Genomic DNA, 15,945 nt, shown 5'->3' with positions numbered 1-15,945 from the left:
AAAAATTGAAGTTCAGACAGACTCGATGTCGCACATCTACTAAGCAGTAAAACAGCAATTGGCTCAGAGCACATGCCCCTACCCATCGAACACTGTGCTCTGAGCCTTCCTGCTCGTGTTTTCCACAAATGCGCTGTGGAACCACAGGACTCAGCGGGTTCTGAAGGCAATCTCCTGAATGCACCGACACTGCATGTAGTTTGGAAAGGGGGATGGAGTGAATCTGATGACCTATGGTATTTACAGTGTTGTCCCCAAGAGCTGTTGATTGGGGTTTGTTACCTCACCTCTGTGATGCTCAATCATTGTTTCTGTAAAGTGGAGATGATCCATTCTCCTTTATTCACTCAGACACTGAGGCAAAAATGAGATCACGCGCCCATTTGGTTTTCTAGCTAATGAATATAAGTTGTTATCAGCCCCAATCTGCTAGACACAAGATTACAGTTGCGCTGGTAGAGAGGCCTTCTAGGAAAATAACCTCAGACATTCACAGAAGCAAATGATCAGAGGAAAAATATTTTTCTAGGACTGGGTATTCCCAGTTCCATTCTAAAAAGCTAAAAGACAACATGCCAAACAAAAATTAGCCTTAAAATTTTCCCTATTTTATTTTGGTTTTATTCTGAGGTAAGCAATTTGATGGTTTCTACCATCTCACAAAATTAAGATCTATATGAATTTTTGCATAGTCAAAATTAGCCAGCTATTATTTTCAGCTTGACAGGATTTTGTTAAGTGAAATTTCTGGTTGCATCTGTAAAAGAAATTAAGAATTTGAAAAGGTTCTCCTATAACTATTTCCATTAATTCCATGCTTATATTCTCAGCAATCAACCCATTTACTCTTCCAGTTTATAAGGTTCTATGTTACAGAGCTTGAGATAAGATATTTATTTAAGTTAGAGGACAAGTATGCTTCCATGGAAAGATCATATGGAAATACAGATTATTCCAAATAAAGGGCCTTTCCAAAACTATGTAATTCCAGGTTTCCCAGTGAAAAACTCAAATGTCTTCAAAGGCAACGCAGGAAAAACAAACAAAGGGCATGAGCTTGATAACACAGTAGGAAGCGTCAGGGGCTGCGATGAACTTGAGGAACACGGGGAATCTCACAATGGTAGACGGAGGCCTTCAAGTTCAAAAGTTTGTAAAACACTCTTTCTGCCAAACCACACATGCCGTCAAGCTCTACTGAGCCCAGTGACAGAAGTTTACCACTTAAAAATATTTTTAATTTAAAAGATGAGGCACCCAAGGGCAAAGAAAATGAAAAGGCTTCATCCTGTCCTGCCTTTGACAAAGAATTTTTAAGGGCTCTGTCAGCCCTGTTCTGGGCTCCAAGATTACAACACGGAGCAAAAAAGATACTGGCTTTGTTCTTATGTTCCATGGGGTTTACCATCTTTTGGGGGGAGTTAATGTTCATCAAGTAATGACCAACTTATAGAAATTCAAACTCTGATGGACGTGAAGAAGAGAAAGTGTAACAGTCCTATCAGTCAGATACTGGAAAGTGGAAACGTGACTCCAGCCTGGGTTTACTGGGCCCAATCCGTGTTGGAAGAGCCCCATGAAAAGGCAGTACCCTGTTTAGTATATATTCTAAAGCAATGAACTTTAAAATGAAGATTTAATTCGAAAGGGATAAGCACAGACTAATTACAATTTTTAATCAAACAAAACATGCAAGTACAGAATGGGGAAATCTTACAAGTATAATACAGCAAAAAATGCTGTAGGCGTGAGCAGCTGTCTTCGATAACAATGTGAATACGGCAGAAATACAGTGGTATTTTCAGAAGAACTACCACGCCCCTCAGGTGTGCTAGCCTCTAAAAGGGAATGTACCATGGCCGTCATGGGCAGATGGGTATATGCATACAAAAAATATGGGTGTATGAAAGCTTTCCCAAGAGTACATAAAAGAAACAAAAGTGTAAAAGAAAATGGAAAATAGGACTTGTGCTAAAAAAAAAAAAAAAATGAGTTATTGGGATAATCAGCTAAGCAGCACAGCACCCAGAGAACAAGCGGGGCCCTAGAGGTACCTCTTTTGAGGGCTTTTGCCCACTGTTCTACTTTGAGCAAGTTGTTTGACTTCTCTGTGCCTCATATTCTCGATCTGAAAAACATGGGATGATGGTATCTATTTTTTCTGAGGGAGCATATGCAGCAGATAATAAGAGAAATATTTTTAGTAATCATTATCATCATAATCATCATCACTAATTGACAGGAAAGACAAAGCTAAACTGTAACAATTACTGCCTTCACTGTATAAAGGATTTCTGTGAAGATGAGAAACATCTTCTCTAGGTCCAGAAAGAAAGAAAAAACAAAACAGTGAGCCTAGTTGGAGCAAGAGACGTGTTTAGTATTATGTTCTTCCCTTCCAGGATAAGAAGGGAGTGGACTGAACTACCAAAAGAAGTTTCGAAATCTAGTAAGGAAAGTCAAGAAGGAATAGAACAGGGGAGGGGGTGTACCTGCCATAGATGATTTAAAAACTCACTAGTAACCGTTCACCGAGATATTATTTAATAACCTCTCAGCTCATCTAGCAGAGAATGTCACTCTTGCCAAGACAAATAAATGTATACTTGAGTTATTTTCCATCCATCACACTGACAGTAGCTCCTAGGAATCCAGAAGACGGAGCACGGCTCTGTGATGATAAATGATTGACATATCACAGGACTCCAGTGGTGGTGCCAAATGACAAGCCCCAGCTGAGAAAGGGTCACCTGAGAAAGGTAGCCGCCTCTGTGATGAGCAGTGTTTTTTCTGTATGTCAGGATGACGGTTCTGGGCACGTGCTCCACTTTACTCCCCTCTCTGCACCTTGCAGGGGCATCTTCACCGAAATGTGTCAGGACAAGTTCTTTCGGTGTCCTCATTTCCGAGGATGTAGAAGGGTAGTTCTGGATGGCTTCAAATCAGCATGATTATATTATAGATGGAATATAAGTTCATGGAAATAATAGAATACACTTAAAGTTACAGAATTTTCTGAAATAATTTTTCATAGTTATTCATAAACATAAAAATACTCAAACACACATATAATTCTTCTAAGTACCTGAATTCTCCATTTCTGAAAGTTTTTTCTTTAGTTATTATTATTATTTCAAAAGTCATTGACTATATATATACTCTTTTAGTAGTTCTCTATAAAAAAAAAAAACCCACTTTTGTTAGGCTAGGCATTTCCCACCAAAACTCAAACAGAAGGGGAATGAATGCGATAATGCCTTAAGCAGAGCAAAGAAAAGGCAAAGACTAGATGAATACATGAAGTATGCAAAGAGGTGACAAAAAGTTAATAAAAGATACGCTGTTCACAGGGGTTGGTTTCATTCATTTGCCATTCCTTTTCATGAGGACTGTTTCAAAGTAATATCCATTTAGTTTCATGACACTCGGTGCTACATGAACAAGGAATCATTTAGCTCTTGTTTCCTTTTTTCAACAAAAGAATGTAGTCTCCATACTAAGTAATGATAAAACATCTGGAGGGCAGAGTAAGACAGATTATACATTTTCATGTAATATTTTCCTTTTATGAAGAACAACAAAAAGTCTGAAATGAGATTTTTGAAAAAAAATAACTATTTCCTAATCAAGACTACCACTATAAACAAAAAGTCCGAGCATAGTTCCTTTCACAAAATGCTAAGGCTTTTCAGACCTATCACAAGAAAGATTATTCATGCAAATGCATGATGGAGTTCAGCACTACATTTTTATAAAGGCAGGTATTAAAAGAACGACTAGAAACTTTAAGCAAGTCTTTCATTTTGCATTGTACCATACATTATGCAGGAAGGGGGAAGGGTTTTTTTAGGGTTTTCCTCTAACAATTGAGAACAGGAAAAGGTCTATTAAATAAAATCCATTTACTCAAAATAAAGAGGGATTCACTGAATGGACCTTCCAGCCAAAAACTACTCTTACTTATCTGAGCATCTGCGGACTTAATTTTCTGAGCGTTGGTGCCCTCAGACAGTTCCCAAATGAGGTGACAGCAGTGGCTGAGAATGAAGACCATCATTCAAATAGCGTTTCCGTGCCTCACGGCGCATGCAGTGGACAGTCTAGGGCTTATCCCGATGCGTTTGTTTTCTCTCTTCCCACTCGACATAATGAGTGGCCATCGCAGGCCAAGCAAAATGGTACCTGTCGCTTTCTGATGTTTAATATTCCCCTGTAAAGGACATGGTGACACTCTGTCAAGCTAGCATAAGCCTAATAGAAGGCCATCTTTTCTGCTTGCCATAATATGTGTTACTCAGCCACCAATGACTGAGGCAAAGGTGTCTTACGAAGACGGAAGCGTGGAAGTGTGCTGGTTTGTACAGCGCGCTTGCCAACCGCCTGCCAACACAGCAGAGAATGGAAGAGCCACGCTCCAGTCCATCAGCAGCGTTAACTCCAGAGGGGCAAAATTCAGCATTCCTACTTTTCTTCCTTGTCACGACAATCTTTTTTTTCTCTCCTCTCCTCCAGATTTAGAAGCACTGTGAAAACCATAATTCATCGATAGAGCTGGACCGTTAAGATGATATAGAGTACATCCAGAAAAGAGATGTTCTTCCCTTACATTATCTCACTATTCCTTGGTCTAAATCTGGTGAAAGCTTCACATTATCATATTACAATTGTTTCAGAAACTAGCACAAGTATTTTGCTTCACTGAGGTGTATTTGTCATCACTGACATTTAATACAATTAACCAAATTAAACTGACTGGCTGATACTATAATTATTTCATGTCCAAAGAAATTCAGTGCTACTCCTAAAGAGCAGGTATGGTCTAGAAGTGAGAAAGCTGAACAGCAGAATGTCAATAGCAGTAGGAGATCTGCTTTTGACACATATTAATAATTAAAGTTATCACTTCCCCTTTTGCTGGGCTTCAGTTACTCCACTCCTATAAAGAGTCAATAAAATTACATCTGTCTGAAAGCAATGCTGAAGAAGTTTAATTAGCATTTATAACCTTTAAACAGGCAAAGGTAATTAATTTTTTTTAATTTAATGCAGCTGACAATAGTGTATGTTGGCACTAAATTGTCACTGTTTTCTTCTACACTAATGCCCATCCTTTCATACACTGGATTATAAGAACTCTAAGAAACAGTGTCCTAACACCAACTCTTGCCCTTCATATTGACTAACCACTAAGCCATATAAGTGAACACATGCTTTTGTTCATGTTTCGTTATTATTGCTAATTCCTCTTACCCTTCCCAGTTAGGCCCAATAAACAACTGCACCACACGAAGCTGGATTCATAACAAAAGTGTTCACTTTCCTTATGATTAACTTCTCTGCGTAATTAATGCCCCCAACCCTCTGGGCAGCCTTAGTACATCTACTCCCCTCTAACATGCTATCTGTCAGCTGAATACACTTCCATATTTTAGAAGGAGGGGGGAAGATACGAGAGAGCTTCTCACTGACTCCCACTCTGAGAAGAGTAATTTTACCAAAAAGTATTTGCAATTATGTTAGCTATTTTCATTGCTTCTGTAAAATGTTATGTTGCTGATCCTCACCTGAGAAGATAATGATTAAAACTCAAATGTAAACAAGGTCCTATCAGAGACAGTTAGGAACATCCTGAGGAGTTTTTAATACTGTAGGGGAAAGAGGGCAAGAAAGAGACACAAAGAGCTGGCAACTGGGCAGCAGGGAGGCTGCGACCACAGGGGGCCCGAGTCCCCAGCGCCCCCCAACCCCACCCCAGGAGCCCTCCCCAGGCATAGATGGAGACTGAGGGTGTTATCTCAGACCTCTCATCAGCCAGCAGTGCCCCCAGATCTGTTCACTCCAACCAAGCCAGCCGGAAAAGAGGCTGAGAGCTTGACGTTTTCCCTCTGCTTTCTCTGAAGCCTCCTTGGAAAGTACTCCTCAGCCTGATCTCAGGCTGTTTGCCTTAAAAGGATAAAATATCTGTAGAAAAAAAAAAAACACTGTAGCTGGCTGCAGAGACATCACATACCAGAAGGAAAGGCACTACAAGCCTGGTACTACTCTTCCAAGGGGGCTCGTCATCGTCTCACCTTCATATATTTCAATTTCATAGAAGCATCTGAAGCCCAAGGGAACAAACAGTCCTATTGGCTAACAAGGTAGCTGCCCCAGTGAGAGTGAAAAACAAACTTGAGATGATGGCTGATCCTAATGTGTCATACTTGAACAGTGGCCAGGACTCATGGCTGGCAGGGAAGAGGAAACATACTTACGCATTGAACAGGGCTGCTGACAATCTGCGTGCTCCAGGTCTGCAGGTAACCCCAGAGATCACGGCGAAACGGGCAGGTGCAGATGCTATGGGGACAGAGGCGTTGGAGCTGCCTGGTCCACTGCAAGCAGGGGGTTGGGGTTGGTAAAAGGGACCAAGGAAAGTGCTTTCCCCAAAAATGGGAACACAAATAACCTGTAATAACTGAAGTTGGATGCTCTGTCAAAAAGGTTCTCAATCCTGCCTGAATATTAGAATCACCTCGGGAGCTAAATCAATATCCCACAGCAATGGAATAGAATCTCTGGAAGTGACGCCCCAGGAAAGATATTTTTAAACATTTCCTAGAGGGACATACCCGGATTCTCATATGCAGTCAAGGTGGAGAACCAGTGGGTTCGGTAAGGTAATGGTTAGTCATCTGGGAGAATAAACAATGAGACATTTACTACATAGTGTACACCTATAATGGGGGGCTGCTTTTGCGAGACTTTAGTGCTGAAAAATTTTAGGCAATAGAAACATTCTACTCTTTAAGTGGAAAGTTTATCCTAGTCCTTTGTATGATAACACACACACACACAAACACACACACACACACACCATTGTCTTCTAATCAGAGTGGTTCCCAAATTTTACTGCACACTTAATGTTATCTGAGGAACCTTTAAAAAATACTGATGTCTGGCTTCCTCCCCCAGAAATTCTAATTTTAATTGGTTTGGGATGAAACCTAAGCACTGGATTTTTTTAAAAGCTCCCCAGATGAGTCTAATGTGCAGCAAAATTTGGAAACCACTGTCCTCTCTCACTTTTTCCACTTCTTCCTAAGCACTTCACTTCCCATTTAATTACTGGTGAACAGATACACTCCCCTGAGAACCACCTACATGTGATTCATCAGGTTCTTGTGCAATTGCCTAATCTTCACACTCCTTTGGGAAGCAGGAGAACCTAATGGCTAAGGAGAACAGCTTTGGAGTTCAAATTCAGAATCAGCCCCTTACAAAGTGTGTGACCTTGAGCAACTTAGCTTCTCGGAGCTTCAGGGACCCGTACCTCAGTGCTGTGAAACGGGATACTCTGGAGTCTTCCTCACAGGGCTGTCTGATGAAAACGACAATCTGTGGGAAGCACAGGGAACAGTGCCTGGCACAGAGTAAGTGCTCAGTAAATGGTTTCCGTTATGATAATGAAGGGGAGCGCCATTCTGCCCCTTCCTTTCAGAAACAGTGATGCACTGGCTTGCTCTTCACATTCCTTCGGCTGCCCCAGTCACCAAGCCCTCCCCGGTATCAGACGACAGGATATTTGAAAGGAACAACATGAGGCATTCAAGACAAGCAGTGGCCTAAAGGGAAATATCTTAATGGTTTTCTACCAAAACCCCACTAAGGCTCCCACAACCCAGAGGAGGCAAGAAGTTGATGTACTCTAATTTCGGGGGTCTCCTCTCTGTAGCTATCTCCATCCACAAAGTACTCTCCGACTTGCAAATTCTGCTCCAGTCCTCCTGCCTGTTTATTCCTTTACAAAGCTCAGGACTCACTTCTAACTTCTTTGCAAACACGGCATAGCTTTACCAATACTCATCTAGTTTTGCCCTTTCTGCCCCCTCCACGCACACCTCTTCTTCCCACTCCACTCTGCTGCATCTTTTATATAAGTGACTATGAATCCGCTCAGATACGAGACGCTCCTGGAAGAGCCATACCAGTCCCACCTCTTGTTCGACATATGCTTTGTGTCACCACAGTCTTTGTGCTGTTGTTTATATTTACACGACAGTTTTGGAGGGAGAACATTTCTCTGCTCCTACGAACAAAATTATACTTAGAGAGTTCAAACAGGCTGCACGTACTGAACTTCTCAGGAAACAAATTTTAAGGAGATGCCGAGGAAAGCCGTCATTATGGAAGATGGGGAGGGGAGAGAAGAAGGGGTGTCAGAAGGCTGTGTGCAGGGAAGTAGAGACGGGCTGTCAGGGAAGGGGTGGCCAACAGTGCCAGCTCACCAATTCACATTAGGATTCAAAATGCCACAGATGTGATCGCATAATAAGCGGGTGAGCATGCTGCTGCCTGCAGCATGTGCTTATTTATTTAGCACATTGTCTTGTGTTCTCCAAGCATGGAGGGTTCGAGTCGGAGGGTCTGAATGCCAGGAGTAGGTCTGGTTCCTGGGGATGGACAGCAGTACCCAGGGTAGAGATGGCAGAAAGAGCAGCAGCCCAGTGTTGGAACTGGTTGCTAGGATACCATGGAGACCCTCCATCGCTCGGCAGACAGGGGAAAAAAATGTTTCCATATGCCTTATAACCTGCAAACAGCAACAACAGAAACATCGTCTGCCTTCTTCTACCCTTCCCCATTAGGAATCCAAACCCAACTCTTTAGTGAGATAACAACTAGCATGAGCTTGGAAATGTGGCCTTTCCTTAGAGCAAGGAAACTGGTCCTTTATATTCTCAGGCAGTCTCTGGAGCTATTCTCTTTAAGGGCTTGTCAGTATTCTCATTCCAAGCCCCCTTTGCAGGGCACACAACTCGACTGTGCTTCAAAACATCCTAATAGGGTTTTAGCAACCTGTTCTCATACACTTTTGTAATAAAAGCTTCCACAACTTCCAATTCACTGCATACACTGTAATGGCAAATTAACAAGAAGCTTAAATAGGAAAGTGTACTAGAATAAGGTTAAGCTTGGAATTTAACTCTTCCACAAAAACAAGAAAGTGAATTTTAAAAATCAACTTCAGCTTCAGTCCCCATGTCCCATGTGCCCAGGTATGTGAGGAACCTGCACTGCTAGTCTGCGGCATAAAACTAGATTATTTTCAGTGGGGACAGTCTGAGGTGAGTGGAAAAGGAGCTTGTTTTCTATTAAGAGTGGAACTGGGTATCTTTAAGAGTGTAAATCATCTGCTGACTGGCTACATTTAATACCCTTACCTAGCTGGAATGGTGATGTCTATTACCAGGACTGTGCTGGTGGGGGGTGGGGGGTCGGACTGACATTCCGAGATTCAGAGCTTTACTGATGGGTGATAATCCGTCCTCTGGTAACACACACACACACACACACACACACACACACACACACACACTTCTTGATTATTCTAAACACAGGCAGAAATGCCTTCTTCTCTACTTTGTAAAATAGAAACTAAGGTTCTGATTCTCTGGCCTGCCCTTGCTTTTCCCCAGTTCCCACTCTGGTGTTCCTGTACAGCCACTAGTTGCTGCTACTCCCCAGAGGTGCCCTCTGCTTTCTCGTGCTGTCTGTCCCTTGGCTGGTGGCCCTCTCCGTCCCCCCCCCACCCTCTCATCTCATCACCACTAAATCGTGGCCATCCTCCAAACACATATTTACTTTAAATATCTCCATTTCCACAAGAGTTCCTGATACCATAAAATGAAATGAGCTGAATTATATTTGCTAACTGTCTTAAGTATTTCCTCTGTGACTTGCCTTACTCCGCTTTCTAGAATATTTACTTGGGCAGTATTGTTAACCCTTTGTTAACTCCTTGATGGCACTATTTCTGTATCTCTCACCTGTAATGCCTGACAGTAGCTTGTCCACAGCACACGGAAGTACTGAACTGAGCTATTGGGTGCACCTGAATCGCTGCCTTTGAAGAAATCTGTGCTTTAATGTTATGCCACCTATTATGACACTAACGTGCTAGAATTCTCTTGACTTCCTACAAAATTTAACATACAGCCTGTAGGATGAGTCCATTTCTCTTGAGATATCCTAAAAGCTCATATAGGATCTCGTTAAAATGAATGCCTCCCTAAAAATAAGAAAATATTTATTTTTATCCTCCACTCTTCCACAGCACTTCACAAGCCACAAGTAAAGTATAACAAAATGTCATTGTTCTCTGAAACGCATCGACATCTGGAGTGAAAAGCAACAGCTGAACAAGAATACAGGGACACGAACAACTTCTGAAAAGAACCGAAGTCTACAGAGCCCAGCTGAGGAGAGATGGGACCCTGTGACGGCAAAAACGAAGGGTTTCAGGACATTTACTACAGATGAAGGGCTGAGACCACAATAGCAGATGGTGAATGTGCTAACCTATTGTGGACATTTTTCTCATTTTAAGGGGTTTATTTACTCAATTTATTTCAAAATATATAGACTAATAGCTGCATATTCTCAAGTAGTTATTTGGTAGCAGTGGAGTACAGATTCCAATTTGCTGTATCAGTTCTTTGCTTCACATTCCTAACAGAAAACATGCTTAAGGGCTGTTTCTATGATACAGATGCTAAAGAGACGAACAAAAATGCTCTCTCCCTTCACAGGTGCAACAGGAGGGCCCTAGCTGTCTGCTGGAACCTGACGAAGTCTTCCCTCCAATTTCCACCTTAGTGGGGAAAAGTTCAAACCAAAAGTAGGTAAGTTAATTTTCAATTTACAATATTTTTAAATGATCAAAAAATCACTAAAAACAGAAGTTTCAAAAATTATCCTCAGAAGGCAACCTCAGTGAGCAAAAAGGAAACAAACATTTTCATTCATCAGATAATTGAGCAGAACGGTTAACTACGTCTAATGGAAAAATAAGAGAAAACTAACATGAAAATCAATTTTATACTATTTAGATGGTTTCATTTTAACTTGACTTCATGATAACCTGTGTGTAAGTTTAAGAAAGATGACTGAATTTAAGTTTCACAAAAGACGAAATATAAAGACCAACAGTTGTTGACAGTAAGTCTGTATAATCAAACTACTGTGAAATAACCCAAATTTCAAACACATGTTCTTCAGTTTGGCAAGTTTTCCTACTTCCTTGTGGCGCTACCTTGTACAATCATTCCAATGACGTAACAATAATCATTTTGCATACAGTATATTTCTCTAGCTCTTCAGAGGTACACTGTATCACTTAAGCCGATTTTATTCTAGTTTTCTTTATGTAAGTGTGAAAAAAGAACAGATGTTTTTCCAAAATTATTTAAGCTTGGAAGACATGCTATCATTTTCTTCAAAGTGATGCTCAGAATCACCAGAACCATCGTGGTGACACCTTAGCAGCTGACTCCTTCAAAGCACAAGCTCGTTATTAAATAAATATCAAAACGCACAGCCTTGTTGAATAGGTAAAATGTTTATTATAACAGAATTGTTTGCCACACTCATTTCATTTCCCACCACGGGCTTTAAAATAATCTAGTTGTTCTTCGTGTGGGGCACTAAAAAACTTCTAAAACTTCAGCTTGTTCCTTACTGCCTAGATTCCTTTAGATCTTAGTTATCAGCTAACTTGATCATGCTTCATTATAAAACCTATTAAAAATGGTCTTTTTTATAAAAGTGGAGTTTGCTCCGTGTTACTCCAAAGTCCTGAAAATACTAAAAGGAGATCCTATAGAATGCTTCAAGGTGAAGAGAACTGTCTTTGAGTTATTTTTTCATTATGTGAACCTGGGCCCAGGAGAGATGGCCATGGGCCTGGTTGGCTACAACAGGCCAGCCCGGCAGGACTGCAAATTAATTCACCAGAGAAAGCTGAGGTGGACACAGACCATTCCGATTTCTGAGGCAGATCTAAGTCTACTGAACTATTAGGGCAACTTGTGTAGTCAGGATGTCGGGAATGTTTATTCTTACTGTCTCTTCATCACCCTCTCAGAGTAAAAACTCATAAAGCCAACCCCGCACGGTGACAGCACATGCTCTGTGGGAACCGAGAGAGCGGGTACAACTCCAAGTTTTCCAAAGTACAGTTAATGCACACTCTCGAGCTTCCCCAAACACGGGCAGTACAAATGAAAATTATCAAGAATGTACTCCTTCTCACATTAGGTCTTTGTGTTTGTGAAGTAAAGACTTCCAAGGGACCTTGTGTTATTATGTAACACCTCATCCAGCCAATGTGATGTAGTTAGGAATAGAGTGTCAAAATCCTTCATTTTATCACTTATGTCATTATCTATTAATTGAAAATACCATTCATTCGGGTGCTCATTCTATATTAACCTCAAGTTCTTGTCACTTTACGCTCCATAAGAACTCTGAGTTGAGTGGCGTATAGCAAGTTTCATTCAATTTTCCCACCCAAGTGGCGAAGCCCGCTGGCGCCAGAACTACACAGTTCTCTACGATGCTAGAACAGCACCAGAGTGGTTGCATCAGAACCCAGGCACGAGGCAAACAGTGTGTCTACATTGACAGTACAGGTAGGGGACTTCTCTGCACTTGATCCTAGAAACGTGCAACCTCTTGGAAGAACGAGGGACCCCATTAGTAACAGTATGCAAATTCCTTAAGGAAAAGAAGCAGTATTCTCCCTCAGATGTTATGAAAAGATTTTTTAAGAAATCAACAGATTAGGCTTCCATTTGTGGACTGCAAATGTCATCCAATTCAGGAAATCAAAAAATCGTCCCTTTTACATGCGCATTTGCTTATTTTTGACACTTGGGTGATGACAGATCATCAGGTTTGAAGGGTACCAGCTTGAACTGCCAGCACGTACAGAAGCCAGGGAGAGCCACGAAAGCGTGGAAAGTGAGGGCGATAGCAGACGCATTTCATTTCAAGTCTGATGAGCCTGCATTTAGGATTTTACGGCCCGGCAGCTTTGCCAAGGCATTTGGGAGATGGGGCTTTTTATTCCGCTTCTCACACTCACTCCCATACACACAGCCAGACACATACCTGGGGAGCATTCAAACTGTGTGCAGGAGGTGGCATATATGAATGTATATGTATATATATAAATTTTTAAATAGCTTGACATCCGACAAAGACACGAAGGCAACGTAGGTGCAGTGAGACTGGCTCTAGAAACGTGCACAACCCCGCAAGTTGCGTCCGTTAAAATGAAACATTTCTGAGGATGAGGACAGACATGGCAAGCGGGAGGGCGGGGGCTGACAGACAATACAGAGACCCGCAGCTCCCCACCGACAGGGCGCCACATGGCCCCGGAGCGCAACCCCTGCTTACTGTGGGCTCTTGGGGTAGAAGGGCAGGGTCACATGGCTGAGATCCTGGATGTCGAAGGCTGTGGGCTCAGCGGAGATCGCCTGCCGCTTGGTGCGCGGCTCTCCCTGCAAGGTGCTCGCGCTCTGCTTCTGCGCCTGCTGGGTGGCCGGCCGGATCACCGAGCGGTACTTGTCCAGCTCATTCTGCAGCTTCTGGATCAGTTCGTCCTTCTGATCCAACTCCAGCTCCAGCTCGTCGATGAGAGCATCCCGCTGCCTCAGCTCCTCGATCTTCTCCTGGAGCGCATACTGTAAATCCCGCAGGGTGCCCATGCTCCTCCGGGCTGCCGGGGCTTCCTTCCAGATGCTGCTCCACGTCTCGGGGCTTCCTCCCCTCTCCGATCAACTTTCCCCAAAGTCGCCGCTGCCTCTGGAGTGCAAAAGCTTCCTACTTGAGACCAAAGCCAGCCCTGGCTTCTGAGCATGCCCAGTCCGCCGGCTCCAGCCACCCAGAGTTTCAGTGCGGATTTCACTTCTTGGGGCTGATGGAGAGGCTGAGTGTGGGGATGAGCAAAACCGCAGGTCCAACCCGGGATCAGACCTGAGACGAGGTGGGCGCCACAGGGGAGAGGGCGGGGGGGTCGAAGAGCTGGGGGCGTGGTGGCAGGGGAGCCGGAGAAGTGGACGTGGATGAGGCTCCCAGGCAGCGGTCGGTCTGCCCGGGTCACTAGCGCTGGGCGCCAGAGGAAGCCAGCGGTGCGTGTGGGGAGCCTGATAACCCTCTGGGGCTACGCTGGAGGATGTGCAGGCGGAGCGAGGCGGGAGCGCCACTTTGGGGGGGCGAGGTGGGGGGAGGTGAATGGGAAAGGACAGCAAGGACCCGCGCAAACTGGGGAGATGTCAGCTGGCTCCAGAGGAGACCAGCCTCGAGGACGGCAGACTACAATCCTGGCCACGAGGGGAGAGCGCGCTCTGCATGTTAAAAGCTCTGAGTTCTGGAGGTATACTGACCCCCAGCCTCACCGAGAAAAGCTCCCGAGCCTTGTGTCTGAACTCTCTTTTTTCCAAAGCCACCTTTCCCACCTGGAGCGCAGCACACAGGTGGCTAACGCTTAAAGAAACTTGCCCTGCAGGAGATAGGAGCCACGCTATGCCTAGGAGGGATCCCCCAACACACAGGTGCCTCTAGGGAAGGGACGGGGAAGGGGGTCTTCTGACATTTCCCCTCTAAGCCTTGTCACTCTCCTTTGCCTGCTCCTGCTCATTGTTCGCCATTCTACCTCTTCCAAACTCAGGTTAATGAACTCTTTTTAGGGTAAAGGCCAGGTGGATTTGGGCCCTAGACGGCCACTCGGCCACTCGGCTTCTCCGCTGTCCTCTCACGTGAGCTAGTGTCTACAGAATTGTTTGTGGACGAGAAAAATCATTGCTGAGCTCTAAAGAGATCATCCTAAAATTGAACCATACCTTTAAAAATATTACTTCCCTGACAACCAAGCTGTCATGTCTGGCCCCTCCTACTTGAACAGCAAGACACAAACTTTGAAACGAGGGAAGATCATAAAGACAAGGAAGGTCTTCCACCCTGCCTCACCCACCCCCAGCCCTATCCCCGCCCACTCAGTATTTCCTAAATTGATGACATTTAAGTAGCATCCTTTCTGTTTAAGGTTAATTCTGTCATCACTGGAACATATGTTTAGAATCTCTAAATATTTACTTAATACCTAAATTTCTAATATTTATCTAAATCTTCACCAACTCATCCAATTTTCTAGAGTCTCTATTAGCAGCCCTCTAATTGCTGTTGTTAGGCACTGAATGATATAAACCACAATGCTCTATTTGGCCATTCCTTCACAATGAAACAAAGTAAATAGCTAATAGTTTACAATTGAATCATAATCCAGAACTATTCACTGGAATCTAGACTTAGCCAAGGATACATATACTAGTCTCAAAAAAAAAAAAAAAGAAAAAAGAAACTTGCTTACTTTTACTTTTGAATACACAATTTTTTCTATCTAAGCTAAGAAAACAGGAAGGAAGGGAGGGAGGGAGGGAGGAAGGAAGGGAGAAAGAAAGGAAGGGACTAGCAAATAGCAAGTTAGCAAGCTCTCTGATTTAAGGTGATTTAAAGAGGTGTGAATGGCAGAGGGTATACAACCCTAAGCATTCTTCCACACAGATTATGATCCAATTTTCTTAGTACAGATGACATAAGACACTTAATTTTTCTGTTCTCCAACATGGACGTGCACCAAATAAAACAGGTAACTACCAAAACATTTTCATTTCTAATGCACAAAACACACACAACTAATAAATACTGACAGCAGGAAATAATAGTTCTGGACTATTGTTGTCTTAATTAAAACGAAACCAAGCAGAAGCATTATAGCGTTGCATAACTGACACTATTCTAAAAGAGCTTCTGTGATATTTTCTTTCTCCCAGGCAAAGGGCCAAATTTTTATCTTTCTAACCTATGGGAATTCTTTAATTCCATGGGAAAAATGTTTAAAACTAAATGACTTTTTCCTATCTATCTATTATAGGGGTCCATGAGGCCAAGAGTTCATGTCTAAAAATATATCAGGAGCAATGTAGAAGCAATATCATTAGATGACTGCTAAGCAGGATTATATTTTAAGGTTCATTGGAGCTTTCAATGGGGTTACTTGAAGTTTTTGAGCAGCACAAACTGGAGAAGAACCTTCTTCATTTGTAGAAAGCCTGTCTA

General features: G+C 42.8%; 1 protein-coding gene across 2 annotated transcripts in view; it reads right to left on the bottom strand.

Moving 5' to 3' along the window:
* PRKG1 (protein kinase cGMP-dependent 1) overlaps positions 1 to 15,945 on the bottom strand; it is a 1,161,962-nt gene that overhangs the window by 1,070,469 nt on the left and 75,548 nt on the right. The window contains exon 1 of one of the 2 annotated variants that reach the window (XM_045197730.3): positions 13,225 to 13,724. The exons of the other annotated variant lie outside the window; for it this stretch is intronic. Coding sequence (XP_045053665.1) covers positions 13,225 to 13,535 — 311 coding nt within the window. The 5' untranslated portion in view covers positions 13,536 to 13,724. Of the gene's footprint in view, positions 1 to 13,224; positions 13,725 to 15,945 lie in introns of those variants that run through there. 2 annotated transcript variants of the gene reach the window in all.

Source organism: Desmodus rotundus, chromosome 4 (genome assembly GCF_022682495.2).
Source record: "Desmodus rotundus isolate HL8 chromosome 4, HLdesRot8A.1, whole genome shotgun sequence".
Lineage (NCBI taxonomy): Eukaryota > Metazoa > Chordata > Mammalia > Chiroptera > Phyllostomidae > Desmodus > Desmodus rotundus.
Note: the sequence above shows the minus strand (reverse complement) of the source record. Positions and strands in the feature narration are given on the sequence as shown.